The sequence below is a fragment of the Rosa chinensis genome, chromosome 7, assembly GCF_002994745.2.
Source record: "Rosa chinensis cultivar Old Blush chromosome 7, RchiOBHm-V2, whole genome shotgun sequence".
Taxonomy (NCBI): Eukaryota; Viridiplantae; Streptophyta; class Magnoliopsida; order Rosales; family Rosaceae; genus Rosa; species Rosa chinensis.
Window position 1 is genome coordinate 6,532,347 of NC_037094.1, and position 17,357 is coordinate 6,549,703.

At 36.0% G+C, this 17,357-nt stretch overlaps 2 protein-coding genes and 1 non-coding gene across 6 annotated transcripts; all 3 read right to left on the reverse strand.

The window, feature by feature from the left end:
- Positions 1-9: 9 nt before the first annotated feature.
- On the reverse strand, positions 10-1,563 carry LOC112178948 (protein yippee-like At4g27745). Of its 3 annotated transcripts, none has more exons than XM_024317230.2 (4): positions 1,404-1,563; positions 1,073-1,137; positions 799-950; positions 10-444 (listed from the first exon to the last, which is right to left on the reverse strand). In XM_024317230.2, the coding sequence occupies exons 3-4, from the start codon at positions 889-891 to the stop codon at positions 217-219; spliced, it is 321 nt and encodes a 106-aa protein (XP_024172998.1). In that variant the 5' UTR covers positions 892-950; positions 1,073-1,137; positions 1,404-1,563; the 3' UTR covers positions 10-216. The 3 variants fall into 3 exon arrangements, with proteins under 3 accessions (XP_024172998.1, XP_040367154.1, XP_040367153.1); XM_040511220.1 differs by lacking the exon at positions 1,404-1,563 and adding an exon at positions 1,372-1,390; XM_040511219.1 differs by lacking the exon at positions 1,404-1,563 and having other exon boundaries at positions 1,073-1,365.
- Positions 1,564-1,649: 86 nt separating this feature from the next.
- Positions 1,650-1,721, reverse strand: TRNAQ-CUG. Its single transcript has one exon. It is a non-coding gene; the product is annotated as a tRNA-Gln (tRNA).
- A 2,022-nt stretch (positions 1,722-3,743) lies between these two features.
- Positions 3,744-17,020, reverse strand: LOC112176631 (structural maintenance of chromosomes protein 3). Of its 2 annotated transcripts, none has more exons than XM_024314660.2 (30): positions 16,766-17,020; positions 16,010-16,049; positions 15,811-15,886; positions 15,320-15,358; positions 15,105-15,172; positions 14,942-15,013; positions 14,720-14,799; positions 14,531-14,609; positions 14,329-14,446; positions 14,075-14,250; positions 13,567-13,812; positions 13,325-13,446; positions 12,749-12,893; positions 11,724-11,896; positions 11,548-11,647; positions 11,240-11,376; positions 10,940-11,141; positions 9,892-9,979; positions 9,640-9,789; positions 8,816-8,967; positions 8,498-8,689; positions 8,219-8,402; positions 8,072-8,142; positions 7,851-8,002; positions 7,314-7,482; positions 7,052-7,198; positions 6,219-6,308; positions 5,686-5,860; positions 4,703-4,895; positions 3,744-4,074 (listed from the first exon to the last, which is right to left on the reverse strand). In XM_024314660.2, the coding sequence occupies exons 2-29, from the start codon at positions 16,022-16,024 to the stop codon at positions 4,705-4,707; spliced, it is 3,609 nt and encodes a 1,202-aa protein (XP_024170428.1). In that variant the 5' UTR covers positions 16,025-16,049; positions 16,766-17,020; the 3' UTR covers positions 3,744-4,074; positions 4,703-4,704. The 2 variants fall into 2 exon arrangements, with proteins under 2 accessions (XP_024170428.1, XP_024170427.1); XM_024314659.2 differs by having other exon boundaries at positions 4,692-4,895.
- Between the last annotated feature and the right edge of the window lie 337 nt (positions 17,021-17,357).

Sequence of the window (17,357 nt, forward strand, 5' to 3'; positions counted from 1 at the left end):
CTTGGCCCAGTTTATTGAATGATCACAAATTTTATTATAAATTTATTCACAATTTTGTAACAAATCAATACAATATTCACAGAACGAAGGGAGGAATGCACAATGAGCAACAATAATTGAATTTTTTCAATTGATGGGAATTTTCTGAACAAGATGAATAGAGGCACCCATAAACTTACATTTGCAGGCAGACAGATAACTGGATTCTCGCACACACTACCAGTTTTCCTTGACTATTTTAGATTTCTCTAGGATGAATTTCCCTTCCTTGTATTTCTGTGTTTCCTCATAGGCTCGTTCATACTTCCAGCCCAGCACTTCATGGCAGTCGCAGCAGTAGACATCCGCAACCGTGTGCAGACCAGTCATGAGGTGGCGGTCTTCTCTAGGGCCGACTGTAATATTCATTGCATGCGAGAACAGAAAGGCTCGACCATTTCTTCCCTAACGATAAAATGAAAGAAGAAACAATCAAATCATGAATCTTGCAATCCTCTCATTTGATCACAACCAGAACAAGACTATCTTATCTATCTTATCTTATACACACATTAACCAAATGACTTATAGTACTAAACAAAAAACCCTCTACCAAACCCAAATCAACTTCTAGGCTGGATAATAGGGTTTGAGTTGAGCTCTTTATTCCAAGTTTTCAACATACAAAAAGGTTTAGATTTCAATACTCTTTTCCTCCAAATGTAACAAAAAATAATGCACATTCATCCCATGAACTTAATGACAGACAATACAAAAACAAACCAACTTTATCAATGCAAAAGAAAGCTCTATCTTCACCTGAAAGGCTTTAGAGATGACATCATCGTGAAGGGCAACATGGTTTCGGCAATTACAACAACCGTACAACCTCGGCCCAACCAATTCCGCCATCAACGATGGACAAGCAAGCAGAGACTGGCTTGGCCACTACACAAATTCCAAACCTTCTCCTAAAAGGCGGCATCCAAACATTCACAGATATTAGCATCACTCTTTAGTCTAATCCAGATTGAAACTCTTAAAACAAACCTCCATCATCCCAAAAATGTCAGGAGCGGCAAAAATCTCTCACCTTTTAACAAATATATTGGTCTCGTATGTACAACTTCGGCTATAAACCAATCTTGGACGCCATCTCTGTTGACAAAAACAGAATTGCTATTATAAAAGTAAACAAAGAAGCCACCCAGTTCAGAAATCTATAAAAGATCAGGCAGAGCAGATAAGTAAAACCCAGTAATCAACAGTGAATATGGTTCGAAAAAAAAAAAATGAAACCCAAATCAAAGGTGGAAGCTTTTTCTATAATCCATAAACGGGTAGTGGACTGATCACCAGGGAATGCAAGAAATATTGAAGATATGGAATTACATGGATAGATTGAGAGTGATTAGTATTAGTACCTGCCCAGTTGGGATGTGGAAGAGAGATGAGAGTTTGATTTGGGTTGTGTGAGAGTGAGAGTCTGAGCTGATAGAGATGGTATCGGAGTTCGGTGAGTTTGGAAAGTCTGAGTTGACAGATTGCGTACAAGCCTTTTCTCCAAAAAGGCAAAAGAGAAATCTCTTTATTTATGAGCAACTCATTTCCGTTAAAAATTTATTAGAAACGGAGAAGGTGCTGCCAAAATGGAAAAAGATAGAAAAAAGAGGTTCTACCGAGATTTGAACTCGGGTTACTGGATTCAGAGTCCAATGTCCTGACCACTAGACCATAGAACCAACTTGTGAATGAATCATTACGTCTCTCTCATATTTCATTCGAAGAGCATGAGAACTGAAAAATTTTGGTGAGAAAATAAAAACTTGTAATTTTGGTCAAAAATCGTGAACTATGATCCATAGTTTTGGACAGAAGTTTGATGTTCTAAAAAGTTTTAGTTCTCTCTTTTTTAAAAAAGTTAATCGGATCCAGTTATGGAGTTGGGATTATTTCCTTTTGTAGAGCCCCAGTATCTTGGTAAAACCTAAAGGCTATTATATAGCTAACATGATATCATATGTATCAATAGTCAATACATTAGATGCACTAAAATTTTCAATATGAGTATTTTATTTTTTGATTTTTCAACCAGGAATGATTTTAGATGTTTACAGACGACAAGTAAAGAGTGCTTCGACAATAGTTTCATTATAGATGTGTGTTTATAACATGTTCGAAGGCAAAAATTGCTCCCCCAAAAATGGAATATATATACAGGTAACAGAATTGGACCAATTAAGTGTTTCATCCCCGCACACAACACTAAGGAATTATGATGGGTAACACAATTTTGAACTGGATTTGGACCAGCCTCAAGAGGTCACTTTCTCTTCTATGATGACCTATAATTATAGGATTTATTCAATAAATTTCTAATATCCAAAATCCAAATATCAATCAAACATAAAGTAATGCTAGGTGAATCACCTTTTAAGAAACCACCTAGAGCCCACCTTAGGTAATAGCTTATGTGGCTATGCCACATCATCAAAGCATAATTTTTTATTCTTTTATATTTTTATTTTTTCTTAACTATGAAAATTCCTTTTTCTTTTTTCACTTTCTTGATTTTATCTTTTAAACTCTTTTTTTTTTCTTTCTATCTAATCTAATCTGCCCCGTCTTCATCTTCATCAGATCAACGTATGTTCTCTCCTCCTCTTGCAAAGCTCTACCAACATCTTTTCAAAGAGGTGGCTAAAAAAGGGGTGCTATTGAGGAATATTGTACTCATTCTCACTATTTAAATTCAATGAGAAGCCCTGAATTTTGTATTACTAATAGAAACTTGATAGATGAGGGTGCCATCCAACACAAGGAGTATATCAAGGCAGTATGTGTTACAGCTGTTGTATTAGTGCTTAACTCTACCTTAAGATGCTTGAGACTTGGTAATGGTGGAGAACGTGTCTTTCTTATATCTTCTTCAAATAATCATCATCGAGAAAAGAAAAACATAATTAGTCTACTGTAAGATGTGAGTCGGCGAGCCCATATGTTAATTACAACAGCTTATAGTCTAGAAAGAGGGGGGTGTTTCGATGTTTATACCTCAGCGTCAGACACATATTAACTTACTTTGCTTGAGCAATCAAAATGTCCAAGAAAATCTCCAAGTTGAAGCATCCTTCTAATGTCGTCGGACACGTTAAACCCAAGTATGATTATTGGAGGCTATAAATTTGGAAAATTTGTAGACATACACAAAAAGTTTGACATCAAAGAATCACTAAACAGTAGAAAATATTTTAGATGCTCACTAGAGATCTTGATACGCTCCCCAAAGGCTGTGTAAAATCAATCTTTCAAGGTGGGGAAATCTTAAATCCAAGTCTTCAAACCAAGAGCGCGCTTCTCAATTCTCTACTATAACCAAACTCTACATGCCGTGTACTGGAGTGCGGGGTGCACTGGTTGGAACTGAATGCTTGCTCTGTTTTACATGTTTCTTTGCTGCAATGTGCCACTTTCTTATAGCAATTGGTGAGAGAGGAGAGAACAGACATTAGTCTGATGAACTTGAGGAGAAAGATGGCGCAGATTAGATTAGAAAGAAAACAAAAAAAAGGGTTTAAAAGATAAAATCAAGAAAGTGAAAAAAGAAAAAAGAATTTTCGTAGTTAAGAAAAAATAAAAATATAAAAAAATTAGAAATTATGCTTTGATAAGGTTATGCCACATAAGCTGCTACCTAAGGTGGGCTCTAGGTGGTTCACCTAACATTACTCATCAAACATATGTAACCCTTTCAGGCTATATTGTTCAAAGAGAACAAATATATGCATTTGTATACGACTTTGACAGGAACAATCCAATTTCAGATTATAAGGTCAAATCCATAGTTTAGAAGTATTTTGTATTCGTGGTTAATACATACGAACAATATATCTTATGAACAAGCAATAGGAAATGGATGAAGATAGTGGTTCAGCCTCTAGAGCCAGAGCATAAACCTACTTTGTACAATATCTGAGTATCTGACTCCCCCCCCCCATCCGTGTTTTGAATTCACCAAACAGCTACAAGAAGAATATGACACAAGAACAGAATGCAGGCTGCTCCATTGTCCTTCAATAGTTCTATTGAACCTTGCTGAATGTACCAAAACAAAAATACTGTTCAGTTACAAATACAGTGACATATGATGATCGAACTGCAATCCTTCTTTAGAAAGCCAATGGTTCTTTGATTTCTTTTCTCTATGTTCTATGTTTCCTTTGTTTCTTTTTAAACACCATACATATATTCAAGTCAATTTTAAAAAGAAAAAGACAATACTTATAGTCCTACAGTTGGGCAGCCCCCTATAACTCCAACACTTAAAAGCTCATCAGATCTTTAGATAATATCTTGAGTGAAATATCACTCCTACATGCTTTCTCCAATCTTCATATATGAGCGTGATTATTGCTTTGGGGAGAGTAGGGGTGGTAGATATATGGCAAGGAGAAAGGGGTAAGGGAGTGAAGAATATTGGACTTGCTGGAGAGGCATAAAACCTGAAAAAAGTGCCTGCTTGCTAGCACGACTCAAAATTCAGGGACCATATTGAGACATTAAAAGCTTAAGAACCAAAATAAGACATTGGTCAAACTTGGGGAGCATTGGTCTAATTTACCTTTAAAATTTATTTATGTCAACTTTGCAACTACTTCCCAAATAACCTAATCAAATTCAGGAAGAAAATATCAAAACATAATAAAACAAACCTTTTCCTATCCTTTAGTTAGCATTGTGTGACTGGTCTTGATCAATAAAGTTCAATGCTTCTTCCTTTGAGATAACGTTGACACGGCTCACCCTGTTTGAATGTGTAACACCATATATCTTGTCAGAAACTTTCACAAGCTCTTGTCGGAATGTTGTAGTTATAAATTGAGTAGTTTCGGTATCTGCCAGGCGTCGGATCATATCTACAAAAGGTAATTAAGGAACATCCATGGCTGTAAAGCTTCCAACATAGACGTGTAAAAAGAAATGCAGACAAAGCGCCCATTACAAGCATAGACATTAGTAACATTTTGAAAATCAGAAAATACCACATGTCACTCTGCAAATGAACCAACACCCACAGAAGTTGATCACAAAGCTGCCTAAAGTCATTATAAACTGTATTAGTCAAGCATGTCCTTTTCACAAAGACAAAGTGACTCATCTTACTTATATGCTTCTTTGGATTGATGTCTGAGCTAGATGCATATCAACCAAGTCTTCTTTCACAAAATATGCTATTTCCTAAATTTATCGTTGTCTTCTGCATCTCACCTGGCAAGAAAATGCATTTGTGCAGGCTTTGTCATACAGGAACATTTAGCCTCCATTAGTATGTGCATTGCTGTATCTAGATTCAAACTTAACAGTGTACCGTTATTTCTTCTAGGTAACTTTCCATTTACTTACGATCCTCGGGAATAGAAAGACACATGCCAGCACATAATAAACTTACGCCCATGAGGCATTAACCATTTACACAAGATTGATCTTTAGAAAAGAGGTTCAAAGTTCCAATTTGAGACGCTGAATGGTAGGTTGCATACATTTGACTGTGATGGAGACACCTAGAGTTGAGTGACATAATTTTATCAGAGGTGGCTAATGGACTGGATATGAAGGGTTTAGGCTGTATATTATAGTCAAATCAAAGTAAAATCTAAATCAACTTCAGAAGAATATAGAATCCACAAAGTACGACATAAAGGATACTTCCAACAGCAGTCCTGTACTGAGGATCCAGCGCTGCATCAATTTCATCAAAAAGATAGAAAGGAGCAGGATCACATTGCTGTATTGCAAAGATAAGCGTCAATGCAACAACAGTTTTCTGACCCCCAGACAACTGCTTCATGGACTGAGTCTCTCCTTGCCCGGTAAAAGAAACCTGTCAAAAAAAGGCGAGTCAGAAAGATTATGTTAAACAGATATCATCCAACAAATCTTGGACTGGAAAATATCATCAAATATATCAGTAAAATCTAGTAGGTGTGCCAAAGCCTGGGTTCCTAGAGCAGGAGCAGAATATCACCTTTCTAAATAAGTTATCAATAAACTAAACTATATGAGTAAAATCCAGTAGGTGTGCCAAAGCCTGGGTTCCTAGCAGGAGGAGAATATCATCTTTCTAAACAAATTATCGATAAATTAAATTTTCAGTTTGCTTACTACTAAATGTCACAAATAAGGTGGAGATGTCTTTTTAACCCAAGGAAATGAGTTTTTATGCCGGAAAAAATACATGCCTTTACTTTCACACCAATATATTTCTCAGATCTATCTGTTTCCCCTGGTCCATCATCCTCATCCAGATCATCGTCAGCATGGTTACCATCCTGTCAACATTACACCCATGTTCATTTAAATTCACATGAAACGGAGCCAAATTTCTACAATTAAACAATTTTATACCTTAAGCTCTTTTACAAAAATAAATAAATAAAGGATTGGAAAAATTCCTTGTGTACGTTTCAATCAAAAAACTTTCTATAAGATTCAATTTTTGTATTTGAAAATTATTCTCATGTTTATTTAAACAGACACCAAGACAATAGCCTTTTCTTTAGCTTTGTGTGAAAATGATTCCTCAGCTAGAAGACATGAATGCTTTAAAGCCCTTATGATAAGTTGAAGTCTTGATCCTAATGATAAAATCTACCAACCAACAAAAAGTTTTCGCCAATGGAAAAACCCTATCAAATTTTATAGAACTGAGAAACTTTCCAAAGGAGGGGGTGAACAAAGATAGGCCAAGTTCCAAGCCTTTTCCAAAACATAATCAAGTGAGGATGATGCTAACAAGAACTGTCCTAAAACTTTCCAAATATTCGAAGGATTGTCTAAAGAAAAATCCAATGAGATCTTTTCAAGCAAAAAAAAAACGGGTACAATATTTTTTAAAACAACATTTAGACCAGCCTGAATGTCAGTGATAGCAGTGTGACTGAATTAACAGACTACATTAATAAGATTTTTTCATCAATACTGAACCACAAAATACATAGCATTAAGTAAAACCACACATCTCAGAACTGGCTATAAAGAGCAAAAACTGAAGAGATCAAGTTCAAGAGAATACCTTTCTTTTCACCATGAGAAGGTGACCATGGCCACCTTGCACAAGTTCAGAGAAAACTTCTCGAAAGTTCCTAGCAACACCTTTAAAAGTGCGTTCTATTGATTCATCCTTCCTTTGATCTAAGACAGATATAAGTTCTGCAATTTTCTGCACAATTGAAAAGACCATAAGTCAATCTAGCCTTAGCCAAGCATCAAAGAAAACGAAGAAAAAAAAAACTATGCATGTAAGAGATCTGACAGAGATTCTAATGAATTGATACCTCATCACCTGCATCCAGTTCAGCTTGCCTTCTCTGGAGTTCTTCACGTTGTTCTGTAAAATTTACATACTGGTCAAGTGCTTTCTTGTTGACATGACTAAACTGTTGCAGTTGCTCATTGCATCTGTGCAGCATTTTATGTAGTTCTTTGATGTTCCTTCGCTTATACCTACCATACCAGTACAAGCAAATATGAGGAACCATGCCAACTGTGATACGTTTGAAGGTATGATAAAACATTTAAGAATCTACCAGCTACATACATCAGAGTAAGAACTATCATCATATAGGTTGGAATATAATGGTTGATTTACAAACTAACAACCCTACAGGATCCAAGCCACTAGAGCTTGGCTCAAGTAACATGTGATAGGCGTAAATATTCCATAGCATACAAATAATCTCAACAGATGGATGATGTAGCACATAACCAAACATATAATGAAAGTTTTGACACCTCAAAAGAACTTCAAAAAACATGTGGATAAACATGATCACTTTATAGAAGATAATTAAAAGTATGAACAGAAGTAATACGTTTCAAAAGCATCCGATGACAATGCACCCAATTCCCTGATTTTCTTTGAGTACTCTTCTTGTTTAGCAAGATACATATTTCTTTTACTCAGTAGCTGCTCCAGCTGTTTGGCTTCATCCTGAAGTGTCCTCTCATAGTTGTCTTCCAAGTTCTGCATTCATAAGTGATCATCTTAGAAGATAAAGCAATCATTTACAATCTAACATGGTAAAAGGACTACCTTCAACTTAGTCTTTTCATCCTTGGTTTTCCTCAATTGCCTCGACTGACCATCAATACTTTCAGAAACTCCTGATGAGCAAAAGTCATATGTTAACAAACATGAGCATGAAAACAACTTCAAAAAATGGCAAATCATTGGCCTCACTTCTGAGCTGCTCTGTTGCATCTTCAACCAATAATCTAGCATCATTCAGTTCCTGAATCTTTATTTCATCTTCACCATGCAAATTATCAGTTTCCACAGAAGATATTATTGCCTCTAGTTCTTGCTTCCGCCTCTTAAGGTTCGTAGTTAAATTAGTTTCAAGCTCTGCCTTTCTTGCTTCAGTCTATCAGTATTGAGAAAATAAATGCACATCAGGAGACATTAGGATGAAACTTGCACATAAAAACACACAGATAGTGAGTGCTATATATGGCTTACCTCAGTTCGATCCGCCTTGCATGTAATAAGTTTCTCTTTCAGATCTGCTATTTCAGGGTTCAATCTTGAGAGAAGATCCTTCTCCTCTGGAGTCAAATGATCAATGAGATCGGTGCCCATTTCAGCATGCTTCATGGCCATACTAGCTCTAAGCTGATCAATTTGAACCCGCACATCAGCAAGTGATTTTTCCTACAAAAGAAAAAGGTAAGAGAATAAGCCAGTAGAACAGAGAAATGATAAAAATGAAAACAAAAACTAAAAATAGTATCAAAGGCTCAGATTGCTACATGAATTAATCTCAAATCCCAAAAATACCTTATTCCCAAGTGCTTTAGAAATTAAATTTTGCTGCTTATTAGCATTCGCAATGTCCTGCTTAAGCTGTTCCAGTTCTGATTTGACATGGACTCGCTCAGCATCAATTTTCTGCTGCTCAGTTACAAGTTTTGTAATTTCCTCGTCTATCTGTAAGCTAAATTTAGTAAAAACAAGACTAACAACTTGAAAAACTCATAGGATAATCAAGACAACATTCACTAGAAAAACTATGGTAGCTTGACTGTTACTTTTTTGTGCTTACTACTCATGTCACTATCATCACGTTATAGGAATAAAAAATGCCAAATGAAATATATACTAGACGGTATATTTGTTTTATTACAGAATATCTATTCAGGAGGGGCATGCAATTATGTTTGAGCTAATTAACAGAAACCTTAAGAATTGTAATAGAACTTGTTGAAGAAAAAACCTATTCTCAAATTTTTCCCTTTCAAACTCAGTTACACACTTTCCAAAGATTTGGTCTTCTTAGCTACAGAGGAGTAACACCTTTCTTAAACCAGTACTCAAGACATTTTTACATGTACAGAGGAATCTGAGCACGAAGCAAATGAAATGTTTGGGCATCCAAAATCTAGGAATGAGAAAATGCAAACAAAATACCATCTCCCAACACCCAATCTTCGCAAGGCTTTTCAGAGCTGAGTTAAAAGTAGGGGTGTCCAGAACTTTCTATATGAAACCAGTGAACCACACCTATCAACTTATGTTGGTGTCAAGTTCTTTAATAGATTTCATTTATGAAATTAGAAAGCAGAAACTGAGAAACTATATGAAAGATTTCACTAAGAGGATATTTTCAAGCATATTTCTGATTTTCTCAAGTTCTTCTTCTTTCAAGCTGATAGATTTTGTATTCTGTCGGATTAGATTCATGAACTTCAACTTTGAGCGTCTGTGATCATAAAATCCTCCCGTCATCCCACCCTTCTTGCTGACTTGATCTCCTGTTAGATAATAAAATGTGGTATGTCAGGATATTAGGATCTAGGACCAGTTATAAAAACACTGCAAGATACATGCAGAGAAAGCCTGCAGCTCTTACAAACCTTCTAAAGTGATGCAATCTAGACCATCGCTACGAGCAACCTTTGTGGCCACATCCAGATCTCGACAAACAACTGTTCTAGCAAATACCTACGAAAAATAAGGACATATAATCATAAAAGTCCATTCTTGAAATTGCATGAAGCTTCAGTTCAACACCACTAAAATGCATATACAAATTGACAAACAGTAGGCCTTAAAACTTAAAAAGAGAATATTCTCAGATAAACCTACTTAAAAAGGTTACGAGTTTTTAAACTCTTTTATCCATATCAAGCACGATACTGTTTCACCAGAATTCATACAATACCAAATACAAGGGTCAATCCAAATCATGTAGGAGTAGGAAACATAAGAACAAGAGCAATTGCATACCAGCACAAAAACACACCTACCAAGCACTGTCAAACAGATATCAGTTTTCACATATTTCCCCATTTCCATGGCAGTTTGAAAGCAAGAGATCTTGATCTTTGGATTTAGTCCAAAGCCAGGTACAAGGAACTGGGGAAACAGATGTTACTTCGGATAAAATAACAGTTTGTTTCCCTAGATATTGTCACAATTAGTGTAGTCAAGATTTACCAGTCCAATAAATGATCTTTCAAGTTTCTTTCTTTTTGTGGAACTGAAGCTCGTTTTGTGAAACATAGATAATGATGTTGGAATTCTGCTTGTAAGTAAAATTGTGACATTGATTTGGAAGCTACCTCGCATGCAGTGTTTTGGACTTTTTACAATGCGAGGAAATAAAAGATATATTTTTAGGTAAGGAAGTTACTGTTGTGCTGTTCAAGACTAAAGGTTCTTAGTCTTCTCTTTCGAATATTTAGGTAGTACTAAGAGTTCATGCATTAAGTACACATAAATGTATTAGAATTTAAGCTAACAGTAAATATGGAAACAAAAAGCAAAATCCACCTTGAAAGTGGAAATTGTAAAATTAGAGGTTATACAACCATTGATAATTTCTTAGACAAATAACTTAACTACTGAGATGGACCCAACGCTAAATAATGGTTTTACAAAATTATTCAGGTACAAGCTAACCTGAGCAAATGCAGCAGTGTACTTTGGAAGAAACTTTAACCTCTTCAACAAAGGAACCACGTCTGAGTTTTGTGGATAAGTTACCCTTGGAGCCCTCACCCTATTCAGGGGGATAAAAGTAACACGCCCACCTTTCAGTGAATTAAGGTGCCTGATTATCTGAGTTGATATTTCATCATTTTCAACCACAACATGAAATAAGCTGTCCAGGAAAGAACAATAATAAATAATTGAACTTCAACCGCAAATCAATGATAAAGATGACACCAAAGAATGGGGTAGAAGTTGGTCTTTAGATACCTGTTCCCAGCAGTAACTTCCACTGCTGTAAAAAACTTTTCCTCACAATCAAGCAACTCAATAATAGGACCAAATACCCCAGGAATATTATACTCTCTGCAGATCTTACGAACAGAATTTAGCCCTCTCCTCACATCCTGTAAGTATTACACAGGGCGAGATTGAGATGTTACATGTAATACTGGGTAAGGATAGTATTTTGCAATTCTACTGCACAATTGCCGTTACTGAGGCGCATATATCAGTTCAATATCAATCCATGTTCAGCATATTAGAAGCTACAAAAGGTCAAGAAAATGATTACTCACACCAGGAGTTGAATGATCAAGGCTCTTCTCTGCCTTCTCAACTTCTGTTCTCAGTTTATCAATTTCAGCAGAAAGTTCTGTTTCTTTCCTCCATAGGGTCCTAACACCAAAAAACAGTTAGTAAAGTCATATTAGAAAAGGTAATAAATTAAAATGGTAATTACAAAGACTCATACTTGCGCTCATCCTGCATCTTGTCCCTCTCTGCTTTATGATGACTGAACCCTTCACGTGACTGAGAGATGAGAGATTCCTTGTTAGTAATTTCATTTCTTCGAGATTCAATGTAAGTACCCCGCTCGTGCAATTCAGCATTAAGACGTTTAATTTCATCCTGAAGCTTGTTCTCCTGGAACATACAAGAATAAAGAATAAGCTTTTTACAGATGCCATTTCCTCTGCTGTCAAGAGAGTATAAGGAGAGTATCTCAAAGTTTATAGATGCTTCTTTGTTTCTTGTAGCAGAAATTTTATTTTAGGATATATCTGAATGATTTGGTTCATTTGGAAAAGGATGAGATTGCTGAGCTCTTAGAGAGTTGGCCAAGTATTTCCTTCATTACATGTAGTTGAAACGTCAGGAATGTTCTATTATAGATCATGTAGGAGAAGGCATTCTATTTGCTCCTCTCACCAGTTGGTATGTAAAACTGGTGTGGATGATGCTTTTCTTCACTATTCTTATTCTTTAAAACTCCCCACAAATTTTAAGAAAGAAAAACTACTTTACTCTACCCACTCACCATTCACCAATTAAACTCAATATCAGTAAAAACAACCGCAAACCTAGGATACAATTAAGTTTTGTATAACTGTGGCCATGGGTACAGTTAGATCTGTCATTAGATCACAGTTTGCTCCAAATCTGTACTTATCTATATCATAGCAATTTATTGGTTCAATCCAATAATCGGATTTATGATCTGAATGCCATAATCCGTTAACTTAAGGTGACTGCCATTACAGCAGGCATAGCTGAAGAAAGCTATTGAGAAAAGATTAGCGATTTAAAATGAAAAACAAAAGAACCAAATTCAAAATAAATTAAAGTAATTTTTCTGAGGAAGCTCAGAGTAGCATAAGGTTCTATTTCTACTAGTTGCGATTATGCAATACATAAAGCAGCATATACTCAGACGACATGAGCAACACCCTGATATCACATATATGGTACACAAAATACTTAAAAAGGAGGTCATACCTGTGCCAAATTTGACGAAAGAACTCGTTCAAGATCATCAATTTCCTTTTGAAGCCATTTGTCACGAGCAGCTTTACTTGGAAACTGGGTCGCACGACCTTGTTTTTGATAAAGTATGCTAAGCTGCTTCTCACGCTCCATTATTCTATATTCCAAGAGAACCAATTGTGAGAAAAGATACCAGCACCTAGCACCACTTTGCAAATCTTGGAATAAATTACATTATTTGGAATTGACTTGATAAAGCATGAGTGGATAACACATTAATGTTACAAAGCCATAGTTCAGTGAGCTGATTTTGAAAGAGTGGAAGAATGGAAACGAGGAGAGGCTGCCTCAGGTGACGAAAGTAAGATTAAGTTGCCCGTGTAATGAATAGTAATTCATTACTAATTAACATAGTATTTGTCTAATACAGGGAGACTAGATGAACAGATTAATTTTGTAGCCTGCCCATGAAAGATATGGAGATGACAAGACATATTGAAAACAAAATAAGATTATACATTTTCAAATCCCAAGCAAAAGAATAACAAGCTGATATAACTTTCTGTTATCAAATAACTACAGACATACCCCTTTGTTATCTCCTTTTCCCTCATGACTTGATTCTCATACAGAGGACTTATATTCTCAAGCTCATCCATTGAATCCTGAATCTCTTTCTGCAGACTCTGTAGTTGTTTCACAGCATCTTCCTGGAAGCATGAAAAGATCAACATATGCAGCATTTGTGACCCTCCCATCACTAGCAACAAAACATAAATAGGAAAAGAAAAAAACAAATATCACTGCCAAAGGCATAATTAGAATATTACTTTGGCTCGGATGTTTCCAGATATCTTCTCCTGTAGATCTTTGACATCAAGCTCAAGCTCTGTGTGTTTCTTTATCGCGTCTGTTCTTCGTTTTTCCACTGCTTCTTTCTCTTTATTTAAAGCTTGTAGCTCTTTTGTCAAATCTTTCAAAGCCTTATCCAAGTCCTTGGACTTTTCATGGGCATCCAGCACACTATTATACATCCTCGTCGATGTTTCAGAAACCTTATTCCGATCATCTTCTACCTAATTCCAGATGAAAAGCATACAGGTTGAGAAATAAAGGTCAGTCTAGACTGCTTTCAAACACACACACACACAGAGCTACTTTCTTATCTAATATGAATCAGAGAAAAATAGACCCCTGACTTCTATAGAAATGAAAGGCCATAAAGACTAATTCTGACTCTACCATAACTATCCACACCCAACAATAAACTTCATATACCTATATATTTCCATCAATACAACCCATAAACTGCTAACGCCATAGATCATTTCTACTAACCTCTGCCAGCCTTTGGCGAGCATCCTGAAGTTCCTTGTCATATATAGTGTATTCCAGAGATTTTCGCTGCTTGTCAAGCTGCTGATACTTTCTGAGTTCCTCTTTCTCTTCGTCCAGTTCCTTTAATCTCTCATCCAAGTACTGAACAACTTGAATTATCTGCTTTCTTTTGTTACCTGATTAGCAAAGAGAAAACAGAAATGTGAGAAAGCATATCTAATTACCATAAAACAACCAATGTATTGATGACTTACCAGTGTCCTGCATGATTTTCAAACTTTCTTGACGTCTCTCCTCATACACTCGAGTGCCACCGATTTCCTTAAGTAAATCCAGTCGCTCAGAATCTTTCATCAGTGTCAAGGATGCTATCTATGAAACAGTCACCATTTAAAAATAAATAAATATTCTTCAATCATACTATAACTTAAGTTTAAACAAGTTGCACGGCTATACCTTTCCTTGCTGCACAACATAATATGGATTGGAGCGAGAGAACCCAGCACTTTCCAGTAAATTCATAACCTCAGTTTTCCTGAAATTAAAGATATCTTCTATCATTCAACAGACACCATGGAAAAGTCTAGTGATCAAACCACATAATATGCAGTCCTAAAGTTTATCACGGGGAATTTATATACTCACGTGATGTGCTTTCCATCCAAGAAATACTCATCCTTCTTCAAACCAATTGTCCTTCGCAACCGCACTTCCTCCTTATCAACCTATTATGAAGTGATGCAAAAGTGCGAGGAAGACCCCATATAAGAAAGCATCCCAATCGCCTCATTTTTTGTCAACAAACATACTTTTATAAGAAAGGAATCTAACTCATAAAAATAGGAATGAGGAGATGCAGCATATTACCGGTATTCGATTGTCAGAGTTATCGAAGACAATCTCCACAAATGCAGATAAGACTTGGTGCCCTGCACCTTCCTGTTCAATATATATTGCAATCAAAAAGCTGTTTACTAAACAAATGGTTCAACATCCTTGATGAAATATACAACCATTTAGTAAGACATACATGGAGTAGAGCATGCCGATCGTCGCTTCGAAGGTTTTGGAAAAGGTCACTTAGTACAAACCGAATTGCTATAAAAGGTACGACAAAAAAAAAACAACACATTTCAAAATAGGTCAAGAATTGGAAAGAGTTCCTCCAGGAGAATAAAAAATACAAATAAAATACTTTCAACAGGATAAAACCACTGCAAGAATCGTTTTTTACTTGATACTTACCATGGAAAAAGTTTGTCTTTCCGGACCCATTAGCACCAACTGCAGTAGACATTGTTGAAATGAATGTCGAATTAAACAGAAAACATAATAGAGCATGACATTATTAAAGAAGAAAAGGCGGTACAAACAGATCAGTGGCATGTTTACTTTACTGGATAAGATCTCAATTACAAAAAATGCATGCTTTTAGAAGCAAATAAAAAAGTACAGCAATAAATAAATGCACAGTGTCTCTGTGATAGTAAGAGACTAACTTCTATTAGTTCTATATATGAAAATGTTAATATGAAAAGCATATGCCTACACTACATTACTTGCCTTGTAATTTAAAATGTCAAACTTTTTAATTGAACTATGCAACAGCAGATTTGGAATATCAATCCACTTTATAAAGCATATGCCTACACTACATTAAAAATATGATAAATTATGCTCCCATACAGATTTCATCAACAACAAAAAGCACAAAAGCAAGAGAAGGAGACTGTTACCAACGCAATTGATTTTTGGACTGAATGGCTCAGTAGCAACCTGTTCTCTGTAGCTCTTAAATCCTTCAATTATAATCTAATTTGAGAACCACAAACATCAACGAATTAATAGAAAATGGTACAAATAGTACAAAAATAAATAGTACACTTTAGATAACAAAAAAAAAGTAATTGAACTACACCTACAACCAAAACTCACCTGCTTTATGTGCATTTTGAAATCACCCGACTGTCAACCTCTGTGAGAAATGTCAAAGAAAAACTATCAACTTACAGTCATAGTAAATAAACAACTCAGGATTTCCATAAGGATGTACCCCAGATTATAAATGTACCTAAAGCAACAACGCTTACACACTAGAATCCATGGGGATGTTGTGGCAAGGAAAAGATACACACACCCCACACACAACTTACAACCGCTATCCAAACAAAACCTAACTCAGTGACTTCGCAATTAGTGTTATGGATGTACTTTTAAAGCAATCTAGACCATTACAGAAGTGATTTGCCACTATCCTACATAACTTTGCTTTAAGCCAAAGCACAAGCACTCGAAAATCACAGAAACTAAAACCCTCAGTCTGCCATTGATTACAATTTTTAAAACCTAATTGTGGATGACCTATTGAAAGCATGGATTTGTTACTCAACGAACGAATGCCAAATCCAGAAAACCTAATCATGCTCCTTCCGAACCGTAATCAGAAATTGAACCTCTCAACCACGAGAATCTCAACTAAAACAACACCACCACGATGAAGGTAGCCAACTGAACTCAAACCCTAGCTATACTCAGAGGTGCATATACAGTCTACGAAACTCAAATTGACTCCAACGAAGCACAAAACCACAACGAAACTGAGGGATTCAAAGACTTCCGCGAAAGCGAGAATTGAAATTTACATTTGGTTCGGAATTTGAGCAAACGATTTGAGAAGAAAGAGAGACTTACCGGTTGAAGTTGACAATTGAGTTCATGCCACGAAGAAGAGGAGGGCGACGGCGAGGAGTGGTAGCAGTAGAGTGAAGCGTTTTCCGTTAAGCTTGGGTTTTGGGGTGGTGAGCAAGGTAAGCAGTGTGGGCTCGGCGCGGAGTTTATAGCAGATCGGAGGGAAGTAAAAGGCGGCAAAAATGAAAAATTCGGGGAGGTTTTTTGTTTTTGCTTCAAAAACAGGAAAATCGGAAAATGGAAATGAAATATCAATTATTGTATACTACTATAGTACTATAGTACTAGCCGGCGTGTGAATTTACTTATATTTTTGTTTTATATTTTTGTGGGGATATTAATGGGGCCAAAGGTTTAACATAGTAAGGGCATCTCCAACAGAGTAGCTAAACTCAATTTTTAGCTATATATAACTATTTCTAATGCAAAATTCAGCTCCAACAGACTAGCTATAGGTAAGTTAAATTTAACTATAGCTAAAATGGTTAGCTATATTTAGCTAGAGTATCCTACATAGCTAAAGCAAAACTTATATTTCTCTCTCTTCTTTTGTCCACATGTCAGTTTACGATTTGGTAAAATATAGTTATTATTT

Excerpts from the sequence above, each read along its gene's own strand:
- LOC112176631 (XM_024314660.2), bottom strand. Across the intron at positions 14,251-14,328 it reads GAAAATCATGCAGGACACTG|GTAACAAAAGAAAGCAGATA; the intron begins GTAAGTCATCAA and ends TTTGCTAATCAG. Across the intron at positions 8,003-8,071 it reads ATGAAAAGACTAAGTTGAAG|AACTTGGAAGACAACTATGA; the intron begins GTAGTCCTTTTA and ends TTATGAATGCAG.
- LOC112178948 (XM_024317230.2), bottom strand. The coding sequence starts at position 891 with ATGGCGGAATTGGTTGGGCCGAGGTTGTACGGTTGTTGTAATTGCCGA. Across the intron at positions 445-798 it reads TCATCTCTAAAGCCTTTCAG|GGAAGAAATGGTCGAGCCTT; the intron begins GTGAAGATAGAG and ends TTTTATCGTTAG.